This window comes from Meles meles, chromosome 14 (assembly GCF_922984935.1).
Source record: "Meles meles chromosome 14, mMelMel3.1 paternal haplotype, whole genome shotgun sequence".
In the NCBI taxonomy this organism is placed as follows: Eukaryota; Metazoa; Chordata; class Mammalia; order Carnivora; family Mustelidae; genus Meles; species Meles meles.
In genome coordinates this window covers 4,407,851-4,433,716 of record NC_060079.1, presented here as the reverse complement: position 1 = coordinate 4,433,716, position 25,866 = coordinate 4,407,851, and the positions used below count along the sequence as shown (strand labels likewise).

Below are 25,866 nucleotides of genomic sequence, written 5' to 3'. Positions count from 1 at the left end.
AAAAATAATGGCTGAAGGAAATAGACATCCAGGTCCAGGAAGCTCAGAAGATTCTAATTAAGATGAATCCAAAGAGAGCCATACCAAGACACATAATAATTAAAATTTCAAAAGTTAAAGAGAGGATCTCAAAAGCAGAAAGAGGGAAAAAACAAATTATTTCATACAAGGGAAATCCCATACGGCTATTAGGCGATTTCATGGCAGAAACTGCAGGCCAGAAAGGAGCAACATGACATATTCAAAATGATGAAAGGAAAACAACTTCCAACCAAGAATGCAGGCATACCTTAGATATTGTGGGAGACTGAACCAGTAATCAGAAACTCCTAACAAGCTGTCAGGACAGGACAGCTTCACTGGTGAATTCTATCAAACATTCAAAGAACTTTACTTCTCAAACTCCTCCAAGATTTTGAAGAGGAGGGAATGCTCCCATACTGATTTTGCAAGGCCAGCATTACCCTTATACCAAAAGCAAAGAAGAACACCAAGAAGAAACAGAGAGGGAAAAGAGGAGGGAGGGAGGAAAAGAACAGAAAGGAAATTACAGGCCAATGTCCCTGATGAAAATACATGCAAAAATCAACAAAATATTAATAGTCCAAACTCAGAATTACATTAAAATGATCTTACATCATGATCAGTGGGATTTACTCTAGGGTTGCAAATATGGTCAGCATGTACAAATCAATCAAGGTGATATATACCACATCAACAAAATGAAGGCTAAAAATCATGTTCTAGTAGATGCATAAAAAATTTAGAGAAAATTCAACATCCATTTATGATTTAAAAAAATAAAAACTCAATAAAATGAGTATAGAGGGAACATATCTCAACATATTAAAGACTGTATATGATAGAGCCCCAGCTAAGATCTTACTCAGTGGTGAGAAGCTAAAGCTTTTCCTGTAAGATTAAGAACAAGATAAGGATGCCTACTCTTGCCACTTTTATTCAACATAGAATTGAAAGCCCTAGCCAGAGCAGTTAGGCAAGAAAAAGAAATAACAGGCATCTATACTGGAAAGGAAGAAGTAACATTTTCACTGTTTGCAGATGACATGATACTGGATGTAGAAAACCTATAGACTCCGCCAAAAAACTATCAGAACTAATAAGTGAATTCAGTAGAGTTGCAAGATACAATATTAATATACAAAGCTCTCTTGCATTTCTGTACATTAACAAAATATCTGAGAAATCAAGAAAATAATTCTATTTACAATTGCATTAAAAACAATGAAATGTCGGGGAATAAATTTAACCAAGGAGGTGAAAGATCTGTTGCCTGAAAACTATATGACATTGATGAAAGAAATTGAACATAACACAAAAAATGGAAAGATATATTTTGTCATAGGTTAGAAGAATTGATATTGTTAAATGTTCATACACTCAAAGCAATCCACAGATGCATTGCAGTCCCTATCAAAATTCCAATGACATTGTTTTACAGAATTAGAGTAATACTATAACTTCTGTGGAGGGAACCACAGAAGACCCTAAATAGCCAAAGGAATGTTAAGAAAGAAGAACAAAGCCAGAGGTTTTACTGAGCCTGATTTCAAACAGTATTATGAAGCTATAATAATAAAACAGTGTGGTAGTTTCATAAAAACAAACACATAGATCAATGAAACTATAGATATAGATAACCCAGAAATAAACCCACACGTATACAGTCAGTTAAGTTTCAACAAAGGAGGCAAGAATATACAATGGGGAAAGGGCAGTCTGTTTAATAAATAGTGTTGGGAAAACTGGACAGCTGCTACACACAAAAGAATGAAATTGGACCACTATTTTACACCATATACAAAAAATTAACTGAAAATGGATTCAGGACTTGAATGTAAGACCTAAAACCATAAATGCCGAAGAAGAAAACCTAAGCAATAAGTTCCTTGAAGTCAGTCTTAGTGACTTTTTTTTTATCTGACTCCAAAGGCAAAGGGAACAAAAGAAAAAAATAAACAATTGGGACTACATCAAGCTAAAAAGCTTCTGTACAGCAAAGGAAACCCTCAAACAGAAGGGCAACTTTCCAAAATGGGAGAAGATATTTGTAAATTATATATCTGCTAAAGGGTTAATATCCAAAATAGATATGAAGAACTTATACAATTCAATAGGAAAAACAATCCAATTAAAACATGGGCAGATGATCTGAATAGACGTTTTCATAAGGAAGACATACAGATGGCAAACGGGCACATGTGGAGATGCTCAACATCACTAATCAGGGGAATACAAATCAAAACATGAGATAGCACCTACACCTGTTGGAAGGGCTAATGTCAAACTGACAAATAACAAAATGCTGGCAAGGATGAGGAGAAAAGGGAACGCTTTGTATTGTTGATGGCATTGTAAATTGGTACAACCACTGTGGAAAACCATATGGAGACTCCTCAAAATTAAAAATAGAACTACAGGGGGTGCCTGAATGGCTTGGTCTCTTAGGCATCTGCTTTCAGCTTAGGTCATGATCCCAGGGTACTGGTATTGAACCCCACATCAGGCTCCCTGCTCAGGGAGAGTCTGCTTCCCCTTCTTCTGCCTCTCCCCCGGCTGTGCTCTCTATCTCACTCAATCTGTCTCCCAAGGAAATAAAATCTTTTTTAAAAAAAAAGATAGAATTACAGTATGATACAACAATTTTGTTACTGGGTATCTAATCAAAGAATACAAACACTAATTCAGAAAGGTATATGTACCCCTTTTTTCATTGCAGCAATATTTACAAAGCCAAAGTATGAAAGCAATTTAAGTGTCCATTGATAGACATGTGGATAAAAAGATGTGGTTTATATACCCAACACTACTCAGCCATAAGAAAATCTTGACATTTGCAACAACATGGATGGACCTTGAGGGTATTATTCTAAGTAATATAAGTAAGTCAGAGCAAGACAAATACCACAGGATTTCACTTATATGTGGAATCTTAAAAAAACAACAACAACAACAAAAAAACCCCGAGATTCATAGATACAGAGAACAGGTTGGTGGTTACCAGAGGAGGGGTGTGTTCGGAAGAAACAGAAGAGGATCACAAAGTACATACTTTTAGTTACAAAAGGAAATCCTCAGCTGAACAGAAGGGCAGCTTACTGACTTGGAGAAGATAAGTCATTGGGTTGTAAGGTACAGCATTGGGAATATAGTCAGTAACATTGTATTAACTTGTAAAGTAGAAGATGGTGCCACATTTACTGCAGTGGCCATTTTGCAATGTATACAAACGCCAATTCACTGTGTTCTACACCTGAAACTAATGTAGTATTGCATGTTAGTTACACCTGATTTGAAAAGAAAAAGTGGGTCAATGTTTTTATATTATTGATCTAAGCAATGTAGTCCTGTCCCAAAAGCTGTAAAAGAAAATTGTAGTAAACTTGACTACTGTGACTTTTTTAAAATGACTTAACATCTCAATAGAAAAGTAGGCAAAGGTCATGAAGGGGCAGTGAGCAGAAGAAATACAAATGACAGATAAATATGAATAATTAAGGAAATGCAAGTTGAAATAATAGTGATTTGTTTTGTTTTATTTCTTACCAGATTGGCAAAGATAAGTTTGATAATCTTTAGTGTTCTCCAAGATGTGACGGAATGGGCATTCTTCTGTACTGTTGATTGGCAAAGTAAATTGTAAAGACATCTAACAAAGTTTAAGTGCAAATGAATAATAATTTATGACTAGTGTACAAAGATAAGTGTATAACAGTATATCTCACAACAATGTTTATAGCAAAAAAAAAATTGGAAACAATCTAAATATCAGCACATTCATTATCTTATGCTGGTGACCTTGGCTAGCTCACATGTCATATGTAGGAATTTCCCTACTGCTAATAGGCATGGGAAAATTCAGACCTTTTTGCTCTTTTCTGTGACAAACACAAGAGTGTGGGGGCGGGGGGGAATGCATGTTAATAAAGGAGAAATAAGGTAACCATGCTTGCTACCTTGAAAAAATGTTTGTGTGTATACATACCTGCACAATGGCACATACAGTGCAATAGCTAGTAAAAATTATGACAGACTTGGTTATGGCAAGTGATCCCCTTTAAAAGGGAAAAAAACCTGTTTTCAAAACATGTATATAATGACTTCCTTTGTGTAAGTCTCTTCAACATATGGTGCTGGGACAACTGGATAGCCACATGTAAAAGAGTGAAGTTGGACTTCTACCTCATACCATATACAAAAGTTAACTGAAATCAATCAGACTTAAATATAAAAGCTACAACTATAAAACTCTTAGAAGTATTTCTTGAAAGGGGAAAGGCTTCATGGCATTGGATTTGGCATTGATTTCTTATGACACCAAAAACATAAGCAATAGGTGAAAAATTGATGTATTGAACTTCTTTACAGTTAGGAACTTTTGTGTATCAAAGGACCCTATCAAAAATTAAAAAGACAGGGATGCCTGGATGGCTCGGTGGGTTAAAGCCTCTGCCTTCAGCTCAGGTCATGATCTCAGGGTCCTGGGATCAAGCCCCACATCGGGCTCTCTGCTCAGCAAGGAGCCTGCTTCCCTTCCTCTCTGTCTGCCTGCCTCTCTGCCTGTTTGTGATCTCTGTCTGTCAAATGAATAAATAAAATCTTAAAAAAAAAATTAAAAAGACAGCCTACAGAGTGGTAGAAGATATTTGCAAATTATAGACCTTATAAGGGTCTATCTAGTATCAAGAAAGCTAAAGAACTCCTACAACTCAACAGCAGAAAGAGAACCCAATGCCAACAAATTGGACAACCTGGAAGAAATGATTAAATTCCTAGAAACATATAAACTACCAAAACTGAAATGGGAAGAAACAGAAAGTGAACAGACCAATAACCAGCAAAGAAATTGAACCAGTAGTTAACAAACAAAAGTCTAGGACCAGGTGGCTTCATAGGCGAATTCTGCCAGACATTTCAAGGAGAGTTAAGACCTATTCTTCTCAAACTATTCCAAAAAATAGAAGAGGAAGGAAAACTTTCAGACTCATACTATGAGTCCATCATTACCCTGATACCAAAACCAGACAAATCACCAGTAAAAAATAGAACTATAGGCCAATATCCCTGATGAACATAAATGCAGAAATTCTCAATAAAATATTAGCATACCAAATCCAGCAATACTTTAAAAAAAATCATTTACCAAAAAAAAAAAAAAAAATCATTCACCACAATCAAGTGAGATTTATTCCTGGGTTACAAGGGTGGTTCAGTATTTGCAAGTCAGTTGTGATACATGACATTAATGAAAGAAAGGATAATAACCATTTGATCATTTCAGTAGATACAGAAAAAGCATTTGACAAAGTACAACATTCATGATAAAAACCCTCAACAAAGGTTTAGAGGGAATATACCTCAACATAATAAATGCCATATATGAAAAATAAACAGCTGATATTATCCTAAATGGGGGGAAACTGAGAGCTTTTCTTTTACAGATAGGAACAAGATAGGGATGTCTACTCTCAACACTGTTATTTAACATAGTACTAAAACTTCTAGTCATAACAGTCAGACAAAAAAAAAAATAAAAGGCATCTAAATTGGCAAGGAAGAAGTTAAACTTTTTCACTTTCTGCAGATGACATGATACCCTATATAGAAAATTGTCAATAGAAATAGAAAATGTCAAGAAATTGCTAAAACTGTTAAACGAATTCAGTAAAGTCAGAGGATACAAAATCAGTATACAGAAATCTGTTGCATTTCTACACAATATAATGAAGCAGCAGAAAGAGAAACTAAGGAATCAGTCCCATTTACACATGCACCAAAAAACAATCAAATATCTAGGAATAAAACTAACTCAAAAGGTAAAAGACCTGTACTCTGAAAACTATAAAACACTGATGAAAAATTGAAGATGACACAAAGAAATGGAAAGACATTCCATGTTCATGGATTAGAAGAACAACTACTGTTAAAATGTCTATACGACCCAAAGCAATCTGCACATTTAATGCAATCCCTATCAAAATACCAACAGGATTTTTCACAGAACTAGAACAAACCATCCTAAAATTTGTATGGAACCATAAAAAACACAGAAGAGCCAAAACAACCTTGAAAAAGAAAAAAACTGGAGGCATCAGAATCCCAGACTTCAAGTTATGTTATAAAGCTGTGGTGATCAAAACAGTATGATACTGGCACACACAGTTAAGTGGAACAGAGTGGAAAACTCAGAAATGAACCCACAACTATAGGGTCGATTGAAGATTAATTGGTTAATCTTCAACAAAACAGGAAAACATATCAAGTGGGCAAATATTACTCAGCCATAAAGAATGAAATCCTGTCATTTAAAATGCTAAGCAACATTAAGTCAGAGAAAGACAAGTACCATGATTTTGCTCACATGTGGAATTTGAGAAACAAACAAAATGTAACAAGTGAACATGGAGAAGAGTAAAGAAAGAGAGGCAAGCCATAAAACAGACTCTTAGCTGTAGAGAACAAACTGATAGTTAGCAGAAGGGTTGTGGATGGGCGGATGGGCTAAATAGGTGATGGGACTAAGGAGTGCACTAGTTGTGATGACCACCAGGTAATGTATGGAAGTGTTGAATCACTGTATTGTACCCCTGAAACTAATATTACACTATATGTTTAACTGGAACTTAAATAAAGACTTAAAGAAAAGACAGCCCAGTTAAAAACTAGGTGAAGGACTTGAGTAGACATTTTCCCAAAGTATATAAACAAATAGCCAACAACCACATGAAAAGATGCTCAACCCATTAATCATAGGACGGTGCCAATTAACAAACCCATCAGGTGACTAAAATAAAATAATTGACAATATCAAATGACTACAAGATGTGGAGAAACTGGATCACTCATCTACTACCAGCAGGAAAGTACAATGATACTGCCCCTGTGATAAAACAGTAATACAGTCCTGGGCATCTGTCCTAGAGAAATGAAAAACAGTGTTCATATTAAATCCTGTCCACAGATGTTTTTAGCAGCTTTATTTATAATAGCCAAAAACTGGAAACAACCCGGATATCCTTCAACAAGTGAGTGGTTAAACTGGTAATCCGTACAATGGAATAGTACTCTGTAATGAAAAGGAACAAACCGTTGATACAGCAACAGCCTGAATGAGTATCCAGAGAATTGTGCTAAACAAAAATGCCAATACCAAAAGTCACATAATATTTGGTTCTATTTATATAACATTTTGAAATAACGAAATTATGGGAAAAGAAAGTCAATTAGCGGCCAGAGGTCAAAGAGAGGGTGGGTGGGAGAGAAATCAGTGCGGTGTAAGAGCAAATAAAGAATTGTTGCAGTGAAGGAAATGTTCTTCTGTGTGTTGACTGTGTCAAGTTACGTTGTTTTATAAGATGTCACCAGTCACCATTGGAGGAAACTGAGTAAAGGGTACAAGAGAGCTTTCTGTATTATTTTGTATAGTTGTATATAAATCTACAACTGTCTCAAAATAGAAAAAATTTTAATATAAATAAAGCATTTATGGGGTCCTACATGGTTCCTTGCATTACGTATTCTAGACTGGGTGTTTTTTTTGTCTTTGCGGATTTGTTCTATTTCTTGCTATGGTGCCTTTGCTTAGTTGTCATGCTGTTTTCTTTTGCTCATGCTCATGGTCTCTCCAGATCTTCTCATTGCTGTGGTAGAGCACAAATGAAATTCTCGCTGATACTTTCCCACCTCATCTGAACTAATTTATCTTTGTCCTTCAGAGCTGCAGGCATTGCATCAGTCAGTTAAGCGTCTGCCTTCAGCCCAGGTCACAATTCCAGAGTCCTGGGATCTAGCCCCACATCAGGCTCCCTGTTCAGCATGGGGGGAGATCTGCTTCTCCCTCTCCCTCTGCCTGCCGCTCCCCCTGCTTGTGCCCTCTCTCTCTCTCTGTCAGATAAATAAATAGTCTTACTAAAAAACGCCTCGAGATCACATTTGAAATAATGTTTATTTCACTATTCTAAAGCTCTCTTTTTGGATTGATTTAAGATTTTGTTTACTGCTGAAGTCCATCTTGAGTGTTTTAGCCCTCATTGTTTTTCTCTTGCTTGAACAGACACAGTTACAGAATAGGATTCTTCTACCTTTGTTGTTATTGTTACAAGAATCTTTCATGGATATTATCCTAAAGAGGTCCAGGCTATAGGGTCTGTTTTTTTGTTCTTGTTTATAATTACTTGAAATTATTATATCATTTTTTATAGGAATCAACAGTGAAAGAACCTGAAATTACCACAACCCTTCAGATATATTTCTTTGGAAAAAGAGGAGAAAGAAAACTTCATTATAGGGAATTTCGAAGGTAAATGCAAATTTCTGAGGGAAATGGCACGTAAGCTGAACCTTGACATGTGAGCAGAAATTACCCAGGCAGACATGTGTGGACAAGAAAGTCTCTGAGGAAAAGAGAACAGCGTGAGAAAAGACCTAGAGGCATGAAAATGTATGGTTTGTAAAGGGAATTATAAGCAGTTAAGTCTAGAGTAATAGACGTAAGGTGGTATGCTTAAGAACAGAGGCTGGAAAAGTATGTACTTGCCTGCAGAAGATTTCATACTCCAAAAGATCAAGCTTGAGTTAACAGTGGGAGGTCCTGAAGAATGATGCATGAAGGATACCTGGTCAGAAGTGCCCGACATTTTGGCAGCAGAATAAAGAAGCCCATTCAGATAGATATTCCAGATAAGAAATGATGAGAGCCTTAAACTGGTGTAGTGGCAATAAGAATTTTGAAATAGAGTTTTCAAGATGTATTTAGGAGATGAAATTGTAGGGCTTAGTGATTAAGGAATGAGGTGGAATATATGAAGACCCAAGTTTCTGAATTATGTCCAATCACAGTGTGTACCCCATAGCTAAACTCCAGTAAGTCATTTTAACCTCCCTAGAACAGTTTTTCTCACAAAATTTTTTAAAATGTCTCTTCTTGGGGCGCCTGAGTGGTTCAGTGGGTTAAAGCCTCTACCTTCGGCTCAGGTCATGATCTCAGGGTCCTGGGATTGAGCCCCGCATCGGGCTCTCTGCTCAGCGGGGAGCCTGCTTCCTCCTCTCTTTCTTTACCTGCCTCTCCCTACTTGTGATCTCTGTCTGTCAAATAAATGAATAAAATCTTTTCAAAATAAATAAATAAAATAAAATGTCTCTTCTTATATACTTGAAAAATATTACTATCTTAACATTTCTTTAAGTTTTAAAATAAATACCATGATTTAGAACCAAGCAAAGCCATTATCATCAACCATACTTGTTCATATTAATACACTACTCCCCCTTCATTTTAGGATTCCCTAACCTAGTTAATTTTTACAGTTGTGCTAACTTCAATTTTCTTTAAAGGGATAATTTTATTTAAAATTCTTACTTTAAAAAAAAAATTTGGGAGAGAGAGTCTGAAGCAGACTCCATGAGCACCAAGCCTGACGCAGGACTTGATCTCATGACCCTGTACCGAAATCAAAAGTCAGACATTGAACCAACTAAGTCACCCACGCACCCCTGGAAAGTTTTTGATGGGGCCATTGCTAGGCCCCCAATCCCTTACTTGTAACATTTATAGTTAAAATAAAATTTTTCCCTATTAAAAAAAAAAAAAATTTTTACTAGCATTTCTGTAAATGTACTCAGTGAAATTTGTCATGCCATCATGCAGTTAAAAATGATCCAATTAACAACAAATGCTTTAAATGCGGTTTTTTAAAAACTTGTCTCTTGGACAGAGCAAAGTCTCCTAAAGTTAAAATTATTATTATACTAGCTAGAATGGATAATCATAAAATGTCTTTAAAATTTTGCATGTCATAAAGTAACAGAAAATAGCCTCTGTGTATGTATAACATTTCTAAAAACTTTTCACCAACATACTGACCATATTAATCATTAAAATTCCACAAAAATTTTTGTGGTCTTTGTTATTTGGAGCTTTGAGTTTGGTTTTTATGGGAGTGTAATATGTCCTCTTATAAAAGAGATGTTTGTCCTTGGTCTCAGCCACCTTCTTACAACTTCTCTAATAAGGGAAATTATTTTAGGAGATACAGCTTATTAGTATCAAGGAAGGTGACACAAAATTACAGCTTTTATGGTAGCTACTTACAGTATTTGCCTACAGATATTAGCTTCTCATTTAGAGAAACAGTATTTTGAAAACACATATTTGTGATTTAGACAGACCTGGATTCAAGTGCAGAACTTCACAGTTTGTTAAGTGGGATTTGATGAACAAGCGGTTTAACCTGACCTGAGTCTCCAGTGCAGTCCATTTCTTCATCTCTGAGATGACAGTGCCCAATACTGCTTAATAAGTATATATATGCATATATATGTTACTTTATTATGTAATTATATATAATTAAGGTATTGATTAATGCATAATTTTAATATGTTGATTTGTATATAACCTTATTCTAAACAAGAGTCCAACTGTAAATTGGCACTTGTAAGAGAATATAAATAAGTGGCTTATTAGAAGCAGGTGAGAAGGAAGAAGAGAAGAAAAACTATGGCAGTATCATAAAATGGAGTCAGTAATTAGGCTAGTACACAAAGTACAAATCACGAGATTCTGTGCGCTTGCTGAGAAGAAACCACAAATTGGACTCTGGGCTTTCTGACAGACAATACGAAAAAGCATACGTGATCAGTTACACAATTCACTATCCCCCTAAGTTAGCACGGATTCCACGTAAGGGGGGAGAGCGAGCATTATACCTCACAGGGCCAGAAAGAAAGTTTCCCACGGGTTCCTATGAAAAAGACACTGTGTAATAAAAGGACTTACATTCTTAATGTTATAGTAAGACCAGCAACAAATTTCAAAAATCACAGGCTGCTTTTTTATAGCATCTACCAGCAGAGAACAACTAAAATCACAGTTTTAAGCATGAAGGGATACTTCACTTCAGCTTCTAAAATTCTGCTTCTTTTTCTTTAAAACCACTTAATGCTTTAATAGGCAAGTACAAGTACTAACAATTAAATACCAAAAATCTCGAAGTTGGTACCAATATAAAAGGGAAAAAGAACTGGACTTGAGATAGAAATAGATATAAATCCTAGTTATGCTGTTTAGCATTTATTTAGTTGTATGATCTTGGGCAAATCATGTACCTTTTTCATATTCTTTATAAAAAATAATTTTTTCTAATATTCTATTTATTTGACAGAGCACAAGCAAAGGGAGCAAGAGAGAGAGAGAGAAGCAGGCTCTCCGCTGAGGAAGGAGCTCCGTGCAAGCTCCATCCCAGCACTCTGGGATCATGACCTGAGCCAAGGGCAACCAGTTAACTAATTGAACCACCCAGGTGCCCTGTAAAAATTCATAAAATGATACTTGTCCTGCCCATTTTAGGGAGTTGTAAGTAAATATAAAAGTAAATTTAAAAATTATAAATTATAATAATTTTGCAGTCTAATAAAGGAAAAGATCAGATCTCTAATTCATGCATATTTCTCCCTTCTTAATCTTTATTCTGTTCTTTCTACTCTCATTTATGTTAATATTCTGTCCCCCCACATAAAAAGTCTGAGGTTGATGAGAGAATTAAATAACATATTAAAGTACACACAATGTGTAACACAAGTAGGCACTCAGAATATGTGCCCAACTCTTTTTACTTAAATTATTTTTAGAGTTTCCAGGAGCTTTGTTTCCCAGCTTCCAGATTTCTCTCCTTAGGGAATTCTTTTTCTCTGGCTTTTTTCTCTGTTTGCATTTCCCCAGCTCTCTTGGTCAAGACACTTCTTCAGCTTAGAGTTTCCTCAGTCTCTTTTCCTAAAGGCTCCTTAATCCAACTTCTAAAGAAAGAAATCAGAACTAAAATAAATTATAGCATGTTCATCTTTTTCCCCAAGGACTGACTGCTTTAAAATTCAGAGAGAAGGATTTTTTTTCATTTAGAAAATTACGCACCACTTGTATTTTTCATCACAAATGGCAAAGTTGTTTCTACCTTCATTACCAATTTTGTATTTGAAAATTCAGTAGTAACTGAGAAGTTGTATCAGTTTTATGAAGGTTCCTTAACCTTATAAAGTCTTCTGGAAATATACTAGTAATGGAATTAAACCAACAAATACAAAGTTACAAAGCAACTATTAATATACATATATATATAAATATATGTGTGTGTATATATATATATGATATGTCAAATAAGAAAATGAAAGACTGTAGGGGGAAAAAAAGCATTTATTTGGGATCTTGGGAATCACAGTTCAGAAAACAGAAATTAAGGCAGCAACCCAGGTTGTACTTTAAAGACACAGAGGAGCTTGGGATTTTTAAAGGCAAAGGAGGAATTTTAGGCACGTTACATAAGTTGTTTTTTTATGATTGGTACTGGCAGGGTTTTAGTGACACTATTCTGTACATGATCGGTTGCTAAGATTAGTGCTAGGCAGAAAGTCCATTTGAGTCCATTCTTGCATACAGCAGATGTTGTTCCAGGATGTTTGCAGTTTGGCAACAATCCAAGTTTAGCATTTTTCTGAGGACTGAGACAGGAAATATGCATAGGCCCTACTTCTTCAGTGTCCTCCCGACTCCATTTTAAGTGACTCTTTTAGCAAGACTTATTCCATTTTGTTGTTCTTTTATCAATAGGAAAAGGTATTGATGTCAAATTTAACCAATCAGTATTCCAGATTTTGTTTCATGAATTATTTAAATTATTAAATTATAAATTTAAATTCTTCATACAAAAGAACTTAGAAGTTCTGGGACAGACACATTCCAAAGTAACTTTACACTAAGGAAAAAGCAATTATTTAAAAATCTGTTTGGGGGCACCTGGGTGGCTCAATGGGTTAAAGCCTGTACCTTCGGCTCAGGTCATGATCCCAGAGTCTTGGGATCGAGCCCTGCATCGGGCTCTCTGCTCTGCAGGGAGTCTGCTTCCTCCTCTCTTGCTCTGCCTGCCTCTCTGCCTACTTGTGATCTCTGTCTGTCAAATAAATAAATAAAAATCTTTTTAAAAATAAATAAATAAATAGAAATCTGTTTTACAGTCCAATAAAACAATAATTTTGTTTAAATCTCTGGGTCAAATTTTACTTTACAAATTATTGATGTTTTTATCTAAGTCTTTGGCCCAAAATTCTGATTATGGACTGACAATATACAGTATATCTTGTACTAGATAGGTCCATTATGTCATACTGCCAATACACAGTGAATTTAAGTTAGAAAAAATTCTCAGAATTTTTTTAAGTTTATTGTCATTCCACAGAATAATTTAATTGACATAATGTAGATAGACTACTGCTCTGTTCAGATACTTCATGTTTTTAATTTCTCAGGAAATGAACCCATATTTGCATAATATTAGAAAGAATTATCAAGCCAGTGTTAATGTGAACCCAATGATTACTAATAGGTAATATGTCTGAACTCAAGAGAAGACATGGCAGATGGAGAAACTAGAAGTTCATCGTGGCTTAACCAGCAATGTGAGAGATGAATGTGGGAAGGTCAACATGAGCACAGTTGTGAAGGCTTTTGTGCCATGCCGAGAACAAGAGTGCTGTGAAGGCCTCGAAGGAGGGGAGTAGGGTGATCATCAGATCCAGGAGATTAGCTAAGGAAATCAAACAAAAGGCAAGGAGATCTGGTAGAGACTGTTGCAGTAATGGAGAAGAAAGGATAATAATTAGACCAAGGTGGTGACAGCGGGAAACAGAAGGAAAGTAGAGGAATCCGAGGGATTACTTCGGAGAAGGAACTTAATAGTCTTGGTGACTGGATGAAGAGTAAATGAGGAGAAATCTAAGCTGCTGCCTGGTTTCTGAGTGGAGCCAATGACCCATGTGATACCTATTCACTGAACTAGAGAACACAAGAATAAGTTCAGGAAAAAAATTGTGAATGTGGGGTGGATGTGGGAGCAGCAGGCAGATTGCAGTGGGTTGAGAAGTGAGTGAGGGGTGAGTGGAGAAAGAAATACAGGTAATTCTTTGAAGGAGACTAACTAGAGCAAAGGAAGAGAGGGGGCAGTAGCGGGAAGGGAAGGTAAGAAAGGTTTCCCCCCACACATTTACATGATTTGAAGAAGGAAAGACAATGCAGGAGTGAATAGAGTCACCAGAGGAGCAAGGCCCGGCCCCAGAGAAGGAAGAAATAGAGGAATATAGGTGGAATTAAGAGCACAGGTAGCTATCAAGAGGAAAAGGGACTCCTTTCACTAGGACAGAAAAGAGATTGGGGATGGGAAAAATGGGGATGAAAATGAGAGAATTTCCTAAGCAGTGACCTCTAGTTTCTCTGAGAAGTTGGGGCAAGTCATCTGCGGAGGACAAATAGAAAGGTAGTGGGATAGATTTGTAGAGAATGGAAACAAATTGAAATAGCCACCGTGTGAAATAAAAAACGAGAGCTCCCTGCCCTCATAGCAGGGTGTTGGCAGGGTTGAGGATCCAGTTACAGGTGTAGACCATTCATTTCTGCTGTTGTCACTGTGAGCAGTTGTATGATTTTCCTCAGGCCGCCCTTGAAGAAGTCCTTCAACAGCCCCAGGGAGCTGAAGCAGTAGTAGCTACTTCTTGATACTCTGGGCTTGAGTGAGGATGAAAGGGAAGGGTGGTCCCCTGCGTCCGCAGTGCCATCACTACATGCCTGATACGTGTCTGAGTATTTCTTATGTGTTATTTCACCTACCCTTGGTCTTCCCTTTTTACAGCTGGAATTTGATGAGATTAATAAGGGACTTGGTCCAGAGTTAAATATCTTCGAAATTCAGACCCAGCTTTCTCTTAAAAGGTTTAAATGGTCACAAAGTTTCTGAAAGAATTACTCCCACAGTTCCCTGGTGGCTGGTTAGGTACAGTGGATGCGCTTTCAAGGAACTAGCACTAGACCAGGTGACCAGAGGGATAGAAGACGCATTGGGTAGATACTACCACATGTCAAGAGAAACTTATCAGTTAATGAGAGAGTATCTGGATAGATTGTGATTTGTTCGGGTTATTGATTTTTGTCTCGGTTTGGTTGGTTTTTTACAATTCGTCAAAAGACTGAAATAGCTCTTAGCCATTTAAGTAAAAACTAAAGTATAATTTAAGCTCTGTCTGCTGGAATTTCAGTGTTTACTCATTGTTATGAAATGAAGAGGTAATTTAATTGTGCAAAACCCATTCCTTTCCAGGATATATATATCTCAGGGGGGAAAAATGATCCTCAGGTAGCCATTGGTAGCCCTTACTCACTCTGCTTCACTGCCTCCATGTTTTTCGAGTCTCTCTTTGCCTTTTTTCTTTCCTTTCTCTTTAGGGTCTTCTACATTTCTTTTCCTACTGTGTATGTTTCCTCGTTGGCTTTCAAAGCCACACATTTTGGGAGCTTTTGTCTGCAGTGTGGGTGCCAGAGGTTGGGGTGCCTGATGTGGACTAGGACCGTTATTCCTCAGGGATACCTGGCTTATTTGTGAGATCCCTCCTTACTGGTTCCCCTGGTGTGGGGTTTTTACAGAGACTACAGTGTGGCCCTTTTGTCCTTTGTTGTCGGGAGCTCATCCGCTAGTTTTCAGATCTTTCTCGCTGGGAATTGATTGGTATGTAACTGGAGATAGTGCGTGTATGTGCCATGTTCCTAAGGTACTTTAATTCTAAAATGCCAATTAGTTGAAAATGTTCTAAATTCATGGGGAGTTTTTATAAATTCAAAGATATCTATAAGCTGTGGTGTGCTAATAAATATGTTTAACAATCTGCTCTCAGGAAGAACAGCCTCATTTGTTGCATTTGCCAATGAGTCATGTAAATACTCTACCAAGCCAATTTCAAGCTGCTGTACATGAAATAGAGGTGGGAAAACATGTGCGCAGTGCATTCTCAGAGCTGGTAGAAGTCAGCGCCAGCACCCTGTGACCTAAAAAAATTAAAAAAAAAAAAAGATAAGCAAAAGCAGATTTTTCCCCATTGTTCCCAATTAATCCACTAATTTATAAACTATTTAATTTGTTCAGGATGAATCTGGTGACTCTATTTACAACAAATTCTTCAATTGATACATTTATGTCCAGTAATCATGTTCCAGGATTTTCAAGTCATAACAAGATCTATAATTTTAGAGTTAGGAAAGATGGTTTTCCAAAAATATACTTGTGTTCTTCAGAAGTAGTATAATTAGTAAGATGAAAGTAGCTTAAACCAGACCATGTATAGTTTAACAGCAGTTAAATTTATAATATTTCAACCTCAGGGCCTGAAGAAAAAGGAAAGGAATGAGTTAGTAATATGTTTATATCGTATTTTCTGCTTTCCTAAATTTACTCTACATTCATTTGCAAGTAAAGCATTTTTTTAACAATCCTATGAAGTTGAATTTTCTCAGTACACAGTATAATAAAACTCAGTAATACTACCAACGGACAAGGCATATCAGTAAAAGGTTTCATCGATCTATCAGCCCAAATTGGAAATGCTTCATATTTTAGATAAACCTCTGCCTTGACTCAGAAAGACACATGGCATTGATAAATTTGTGTATCCTTGTACATTCAGAAAATGTTGTAGGGAACAGATTGTTACCTATCACACAGAATAAAGCCTAAAATCAAACTCCCCCTTCATGCTTTTAAGATTTATGAGATTTTGAACAGTGGCAGTTTTTCTCCCACTGAACTGCAGTAGACCAATTTTTCACCCCATGTATATAATTCCATTGAATTATGACATGACAGATTTTTAACATGTAGAAAGGTGAGTAAAGCTATCTGCAACATGTTAAAACACAGGGAGATAATAAGACTTTTCACATGATTTAGGTTATAAATAAATCATATGCAGCATATCTGAGTTCTTGTTCAAAGAAGGTTTTTTTTAATCTGATACCCTTTATCAGGGCGTTTTCTCAGGGAGCTGTTGGTGACAGTTTGATCAGAGTGACGTGTTTTTATTTTTAAAAGGATGCTGAGTCATTTATTCATATGTTATTATCCAAATGATTATAAATATTTTTAGGTAAATCTAAGCTTTTGATGCAAAGTCATTGACTACATTAATCTGAAAAATATTAGGAGCTATTAATTATGATTAACATTCTAAAAATAGTAGCCCAACTGAATGTTAAGTTTCTCTGATTATGGGTAATTTTTCTGTGTTGGGAAAAAAAATGTTATAGATGCATCAAAGCAACATTTTACATAATTTTGTAAATCTTTATCAGAATGTAGGCTGCCAAGTATAATTTGCATAAACAAATTGAGTGTAAGGAGTGACACATTGAGGCAAGTATTGGACTTAATCAGCTTCTCTGCATCCTCCACTACCCCACCCCTTGCACAGCACTAATACTTTGTTTGACTCAACATTTCAAGAGACCAGCCACTCCAGTAGGTAGTGCTGAAGGTGTTCTGCAGTTCTATTTACAATATTAAGGTTGCATGCTATTAGCTCCTTACATCAATTTTATATTTTAACATTTAGATTTATGGAGAATTTACAAACGGAGGTCCAAGAAATGGAATTCATTCAGTTTTCTAAAGGTTTGAGTTTCATGAGAAAAGAAGACTTTGCAGAGTGGCTGCTTTTTTTCACTAACACTGAAAATAAAGACATCTATTGGAAAAATGTAAGAGAGAAGTTGACAGCAGGAGAGGTTGGTATACCTTTTTATTATGCTTCTGGTAAAAATGAAATGATGTTAGAAATATTTATGTAATTAAATAAAGTAACTTTCAAAGTAAAAACCATGTTACTCTCTATTATTTAAGTATAAAGTCAAGGTGAGAAATGTTTTATATACTATTTCATATCAATGAATTATTGCCTAAGATAACATCAGTATAGCAAGTATGAGTTTTGCACTTCCAGTAAAGTCAGGAATAAGACAATGTTCACTGTCCCCACTATTACTTTTATTGTTCTTGAAATCTTAGTCAGTGCAAATTAATAGAATAAAAGAGTATAAACATTTGAAAGGAGTCACAGTTGTCTCTGCATAAATGTGATGATATACTAGAAAACCCAAGAGATCAAATTGAAAAGCCATTAGAAACAATAAAAATTCAAGAAAGTACCTGTTATAATTCTAATATATTAGCAGTAACTGTCCTATGTACAAATTGCAAGTTAGAAAATGTAATCGCACTAGTATGTATATATATATGAAGAAATGATTGCCAAACTACTAATAATGACTAGTATACTGTTGTGAGATTTTTTTGTGTGATTTTTTTACTTTATGTGTTGCTTTTAGTTCATTGTTCAATACATGTTTTTGGAGTGGACATGTATTTTTATATAATTTTTAAAGCTATTTCTATAGTGAAGAAAAAGAACAATATAATGAAGATCCCATTTATAATTATAATAGAAACATGTAACAACTAGAAATAAATTAACAACAAATATTTGAAAAAAAAACTTTAAGGTCTTGTTGGATATAAAAGAAAACTTACCTAATTAGAGTGACGTCTCCTATTATTGAATGGGAAGTTTTAGTATTATGAATATAGCAGGTCTCCCTTAGATTCATCTATTAAATGGAATGGTTATACTAGTCAGAACAGACTAGATTTGTTGCAGTTACAAATTTGCCCTGAAACCTCCATGGCTAACACAAGAAGATTTCTTTCTCAATCCTGCTACTGGTAGGAGGCTCTGCATATAGTTGCTCAGGGACCCGACTCTCCAAGCTCTGCCATCTTGGAGCTTTACCATCTGGAAAAAACATCATCTGCAGAGGCTGTGTCAGGAAAATTGAGGAGTGAGTACATTCCAGCAATTAAATGTTTTGGCCTAGAAACATCACACTTGGCCAGACTAATCACATGACGCCCACATAACTACACAGCAAAAAGGTCTAATCTTTCATATGTGCAGGAATCAAAGGAGAGCCAGATTTTGGGGTTCCAATAAAAATGCCATTGGATTCTCACAAGTGACCTAGACAAACCATGAAAGTTTATATGAGACGAATGCTGAGGGGACAAAAGCTATATGGGAAATCTCTGTACCTTCCCTCAGTTTTGCTGTGAACCTGAAACTGCTTTAAAAAAGTCTTTAGGGGCGCCTGGATGGCTCAGTCTTTAAGCATCTGCCTTAGGCTCCGGTCACAATTCCAAGGTCCTGGGATCAAGCCCCAGACTGGGCTCCCTGCTCAGCGGGAAGCCTGCTTCTCCCTCTCCCACGCCCCCTGTTTGTATTCCCTCTGTTGCTTTGTCTCCCTCTGTCAAATAAATAAAAGCTTTTAAAAAAATTAAGTCTTCAAAAAAAGAATCCTGAGATATTAATATTCATTATCAAGCATTGATAATTAAAACAGCCTGTTACAATGAATTTGACAGACCTATCAACTGAACAGAATATAAAGTCCAAAAATAGACTCAAATACGCATGGAAACTTAGTATATGTAAATTCATATTGCAAATTAGTTGAGTAAACAAAGAATAATAAGTTAATAATAGGTTAATTCACTGGTCATCTGAGGGAGAAAATGAAGGTAAACCTCTTCCTTACTCATTACTCTAAAATTCCAGGTGGATCTAAGAATTAAATGTTAAGGAGAAAATGGGGGTACCTGGGTGGCTCAGTTGATTAGGCATCTGCCTTCTGGCCAGGTCATGATCTCAGGGTCCTGGGATTGAGCCCCAGATCAAGCTCCCTGCTCAGCAGGAGTCTGCTTCTCCTTTCTCTGCCTCTCCCCACTAGCTCACGCTCTCTCTCACTCTCTCTCTCAAAAATAAATAAAATTTTAGAAAAAAGAGAGAGAAAAATGAAACTGAGTATGTTTAGAAGAAAACTGGAAACAGTCATCTTAGAGTGGGATATAGTTATCTTTCTAGGCAAAACTCAGAAGCTTTCAAGGAAAATTGGTGAAATTGCTAACTAAAAGTTAAAATTCTACTGCTTTCTCTCATCCCCACCCAAAGTTATAATCCAAGTGAAAAGAAAAAAAATAACAAAATGGTGAGAGGAGGAATATTTGCATTACATGTAATAGGCCCATTTCTTTATAATGAGATCTTAAAAATCAAGAACTTTGAGGGCACCTGGGTGGCTCAGTCACTTAAGTGTCTGACTCTTGATTTCGGCTCAGGTCATGATCTCTTGGTCATGAGATATCCCCACATTGGGCTCTGCACTGGGTATGAAACCTGCTTGGAGTTTTCTCTCTCCCTCTTCCTTCGCCCCTTCCCCCTTAAAATTTTGTTTTAAAATCAAGAACTTTGAAGGATCTTACCAAAAAAAAGAAAAGAAAAGAACTTTGAAGGGTCTCACATTTTGCCGTATTTAATATATAATAGGATCCTAAAAATCAACATGTTAATAACTGTAAAGTATCTGAGATTTTATCTATTTGGAAATTAGCCTGTGCCATTTCATGGATGCTGACAGAAGACACATGCTTGGGTCAGAGAGAAAAAAACTTTATTATTCATAGCATAGCAATAGCTGAGCATTATGTTTATGTCTTCCTCCTCATCTCCCAAGTCCTACAGAGACCACGTGGAGGGGCCCTGTTGGATGCTGCCCGTGCACATAGCCAAGAAAGTTCATCTTCAGGAATCTAAATCTTTTATAATGGGCAGTAAGCAAAACTGTCCTCTGCTTCCAAACGAGACATTGTCAGTATTCAAGGCTGTTCACTAGACAAACGTCCTTGGAAAGATAGTCTGGAATAAAAAGATGGTTGGAGCCTCTCTTTAAAAGATGTGCAGAAACATGAGAGACCCGTGGAGACTTGTCTCCCAGCAATAAGTTACATAACAGCTCATTAAAAATCTGGGGAAAGGATATAAAAAAGACACAAGAAGAGAAATCCACGAATGACTAGTAAGACCATAAAACTGAAAAGTGTTTCACATCATTCACAATTCAAGACATACAGATTCAAACATTGATGGCATACCATTTTTCACTTATCGGTGAAAGAAAAATCAGAAAGATTGCACCCAGTGACGGCTTTGAGATTATGGTGCAGAGAAACAGCCACTCTTATTTGTGTTAGTAAGATCTATTGTTAAAAGTATAAAGCAAGTGGGGTGGGGATTGCCTGGGTGGCTCAGTTGGTTAAGCGTCTGAGTCTAGATTGCAGTTCAGGTCATGATCTCAGGGTCCTGGGATCAAGCCCTGCTTCAGGCTCTGCACTCAGTGGGGAGTCTGCTTGAGGATTCTCTCCTTCTCTGTCTCTGCCCCCACTCTCTCTCTCAAATAAATAAATAAAATTTTTTTTTTTTTTAGTATAAAACAAGGTATAGAAATATGTGAAGAGGATGCGTCCATTGTGTAAAACAAGGGTGTGTGTGTGTGTGTGTTCTTTTATAATAAGAGTAGAATATTTCTGGAAGGGCACACAAAGAATTGGTAACAGTGCTTTGCCTGTGGGGAAGGGAACTGAAGGTCAAAGGAAGAAAGAAAACTTTATTTTTTTATCTATAATATTGTTAGCAATGATTTTTTTTAACCATGTGTATATGTTCCCTCTTCAAAAACTTACTTAAAATTTTAAAAGTAAAAATTCCTCAGTGAAACTTGAATAAGACCACAGATAAACAGAGGACATGATCCTGAAGGTCCCTACAAAGAGAAATGTTTGCAGGCAGGGAAGAATTTATTTTTCAAATCAAGAATTTTCATATTTTATTTACTTTTTCAACAGAAAAACTAGTTTTTCTAACTTATTTTTTTTTTTGTTTTTATGTGCATAGGTTCTAAAGTCAGATGAATCAAGATTTAAATCCCAGTGTTCCATTTAGTAGACCTTGAACAAATTACTTAATTCCTGAAAGGTTACTTACCTAAGGCTCAGAGAGGGTAAGACCATGCACATAGTAAATGGCAGAACTGAAGTTTCAACATTGGTTCCTCTAACTCCAAAATCCAGTGCTCTTACTCAGTGCTGTGTCCATTGATAAAGCAGAAAAGGAAGGAGGCGGACTACTTAACAGAATGTACTAGTTTCCTTAGGCTGCTATAACAAAATACCACAGCCTGGATGGCTTAAACAACAAACTTATTTTCTCGCATTCTGGAGCCTGGAGGTCCAAGATCAAGGTGCTGGCAAGTTGGTTTTGGGTGAAGTCTCTCCTCCCATTTTGCAGACCACTGCCTTCTCACTGTGTCCTCACATGGCCTATCCTCTGTGCTTACCCAGAGTGAGAGATCTCTGGTGTCTCTTCCTCATTTTATTGGGACATTAGTCCTTATCAGATTAGGGTCCTATCTTTATGACTTCGTTTAACCTTCATTGCCTCCCTAACAACCGTGTCTCCAAATACAATCATGTTGGGTGTTAGGGTTCAACCTATGAATTTTGAGAAGACAGAATCCACTCTGTACCACAGGGTCACCCCAGGTCTTGCCCTGCTCCAGGAGACCTTTCACCCACTTTGCAGTCTACACAACCATTCACTGTGTGCCCATTCTTTTTAATAGACTTTCTTAGAAAACTATAAAAGTTTGTAAGTGTTATTATAGAAACAGGACTTAGGCTTATATGCTAAGATTATTTAATGTATTTACAAAATTATAATTAAAATTCACTTTTGTTATTTTATTAGAGCATTAGTTTGGATGAGTTCAAATCATTTTGTCATTTTACAACCCACTTGGAAGACTTTGCTATTGCTATGCAAATGTTCAGTTTAGCTCATCGTCCTGTCAGATTGGGTAAGTTACATGACTTAATTTAATTTTTATCATCTATAAACAGTATCAGTCTCTTCTTCAACTAGAACATACCAGTCAGGGAGCCAGTTATCAATAAAAGAGTTGATTTGCCTTTTAATTCATTGTGGTTACTGTAGACTTACAACATTGACTCTCACATTTAACTATTACTTTATTTGCTTTTACTTTCCTTATTTTCCCCTAAGAAGGAAAAAAGAATCTTGATGTACCTTCTTTAAAACATTGGTTAAAGGGCACCTGGGTGGCTCAGTCAGTTAAGTGTCTGCCTTCAACTCAGGTCATGATTCCAGGGCCCTGGGGATCAAGCCCTGAGTTAGGCTCCTTGCTCAGTGGAGAGCCTGCTTCTCCCTCTCTCACTCTCTGCCACTCTGCCTACTTGTCCTCGCTCTCTTTCTGTCAAATAAATAAAATCTTTAAAAATAAATAATAAAATTTTTAAAAATTAAAATAGCCTTCTTCTCTTTCAATTACTTTCATGACATTTCTCAGCCAAATTTGTTATTTCAGTATGTTCTTACTGAGTATTTTTGGTTTTGTTTTACTTCCCATTAATGAATACTTTTAGGTGTTTTTTGTTTTGTTTTTTTGCTTCTCAAATAATAAAATTTAGATTAATTCCACTTAGACTATTTCACATGTTTGATGAGTTCTTTTATGTTTTCTTTCAGCGGAGTTTAAGAGGGCCGTGAAAGTAGCCACAGGACAGGAGCTCTCCAACAATATTTTGGACACCGTCTTCAAGATCTTTGATGTGGATGGTGATGAATGTCTTAGTCATGGAGAGTTTCTCGGGGTTTTAAAAAACAGGATGCATCGAGGTTTATGGGTAAAAATTTTGAGTTTTTAAATAATTACATGTTTACATGTAATTAAATGAATGGTATATCACCTAGAATTTAGATGAACCTATGGTCTTAAATGAGGTTTTATCATTTATAAAGAGATTATAAGCTATGACCACAACACTGAGATATCTCCTACAGATGGGATCTAGTATTTTTCTTTGCCTTCTTTTTTCTTTTATCTGAATCTAATCAGAAACCACTATTCAGAAATCATGGGCTAGAATTTTGCTTTGGGCTCTGTAGTTAAACACACCTAAATTTGAATCCCAACTCTGTCACTTATGAACTGCCTAATCTTGCAAAGCCACTTAATTTTTCAGAGCCTCACATTCCTCATTTGTGTACAATGAGGAAACTAATAGAATTTACCAGAAAAAAATTTTTGTGAGAATTAATTGTAAAATACTTAGTATAGTGCCTGAGACACTTGAAGTAAATGTTAACCACTCAAATTCATATATTGGTCTGTGGGACAAATAAAGCTCAAAATTTTGCTGAAAGCAGTCTACAGGTTGAAAACAACAGTGGAAAGAGAACTATGTGATAAGTAGGTAGTTAGGCCAGAAGAAAGGAAAATGAGGGAGAGAATATGGTAGGTTCATAAACAAATCTATTTATTTACAAGTCAGAACACCTTTGTTTTCCTCTCACAAACATCTGTGAAAAAATGAGCAAATATAATTTCTGTTAGCAAACATGTTTTATAAGCTTTGTAGTCATACAGTACTTCATAGTTAATGATCATACCCCTAGAAATTAAACCAGCCTTTGCAGTTAACAGTTTAATATACTAAGGAACCCCTTTGCCATTTCTCAAGAGATATTAAATAGAAGACCTGTAAAAAAAGACCTGATTTTTTATATTATATCTATATTTTATATATATACATATATATATATAAAATAATCTAAAGTAAACTTTTGCTTCCATTTGACAGATTTCCCGCAATGCTATGCTCTTGTGGTGACCAGGATACAAATGTTTTCGAACCTTTACTTTCTTGTTTAACTGAGAGAAATATTAACCATACAGAACTTTTTAATTCACAGAGCACTTAGGTGAATTATATTATTTCTTCTTAAGGGTTTGTATCAAATATATTGTTCCATTTTAACTTCAGCAAGGTTAAATCAAAGTTTTAGGCTTTTAATTTTTATTCCACATAGCTAAATAAAGTTCACCATAAAAAGGGAAACATAAAATCTTATTAAGTACTGTGAAATGATTACACGTTAAACCAATACGTGAAAGAAGATCACCCAAAGTCTTCATTATCTTCTTAAGGAGGAAACTCCAATCAGGTGTATTTAGTCAGCCTCCATTCCCTAGTTCCCCCAAGGATATTCCTACATCACATTAACTTTTTTGTCTTTTGTCCTATTGTACTTTTATCCTGTCCTGTCCTGTTGTTGCAGTTATTTTTTACAACATAATCCACCTCGAGTACTTTTTGGAGGCATGTGGGAAATAATAACAGAGCTCACGTGAAATCATGTTTAACCCTAAAGAGAATGATCTCCACTTTTACTTCTGGTTAACAGGTACCACAGCAACAAAGTGTACAAGAATACTGGAAATGTGTGAAAAGAGAGAGCATTAAGGGAGTAAAAGAAGCCTGGAAACAAGCTGGAAGAAATCTCTTTTAGAAAAAGATAATCTGGGAATCCTGTTGTGCCAGATGTCAGAATTGGGAATTTGTCTAAAATCTAGATTTTTGGCTTCTTGATTTTCTTTGTAATATAAAGATGTCTTGTATTTCTGAATCAATAATTTCTTAATAAAATTTCATTAAAGAACTTAGTAATAGATACTGGATTCTATCAGAAGGCCTAGAATTGAAGCAATGCTTTGTACTTTGATAAGATGGAAAACCTAGTTATTCACTGATTTCTTAGACACAGTAGTACAACGTGCTCTTTGGAAGGGTGTCAACTTAGTACTTACAGAAAAAAATACTTGGTACATAATGTCAATATCAAGTCCAGGAGCCCTGATGTTCCCAGTAGGGCAAATTAAATTAAAAACTCGGGTTTTCTTATTTGTGTTCTCATATCTCATAAGCTTCTTGTGTATTTTATTACAGTTAGCTGTATATTAGTTGTCTTTTAAATGTGTAAATGTCATTATCTTATGTAGAAATAAAATATTTACTCAGATACAAAAATTACATGGGTTTTTTAAAGCTTTTTTTAATAAATGTAAATTCTCTCATTAGTATTGACAACCTTGACCACCTCATTGGTGTATGTTCTTAAAAACCAGTGTAACAGGTGGGGCTCAGTTGGTGGAGCATGCAACTCTTGATCGTGGGGTTGTGGGTTTGAGCCCCACACTGGGTGTAGAGATTACTTAAAAATAAAATTAAAAAAAAAAAA

At 35.9% G+C, this 25,866-nt stretch overlaps 1 protein-coding gene across 2 annotated transcripts in view; it reads left to right on the top strand.

The window, feature by feature from the left end:
- MICU2 (mitochondrial calcium uptake 2) overlaps positions 1–25,658 on the top strand; it is a 154,795-nt gene extending 129,137 nt beyond the window's left edge. For both annotated transcript variants that reach the window (XM_046028270.1, XM_046028269.1), the window contains 5 exons: positions 8,223–8,320; positions 17,437–17,608; positions 22,516–22,624; positions 23,314–23,471; positions 25,033–25,658. In XM_046028270.1, the coding sequence (XP_045884226.1) occupies positions 8,223–8,320; positions 17,437–17,608; positions 22,516–22,624; positions 23,314–23,471; positions 25,033–25,137 (642 nt within the window). In that variant the 3' untranslated portion in view covers positions 25,138–25,658. The remainder of the gene's footprint in view (positions 1–8,222; positions 8,321–17,436; positions 17,609–22,515; positions 22,625–23,313; positions 23,472–25,032) is intronic.
- Positions 25,659–25,866: the final 208 nt, after the last annotated feature.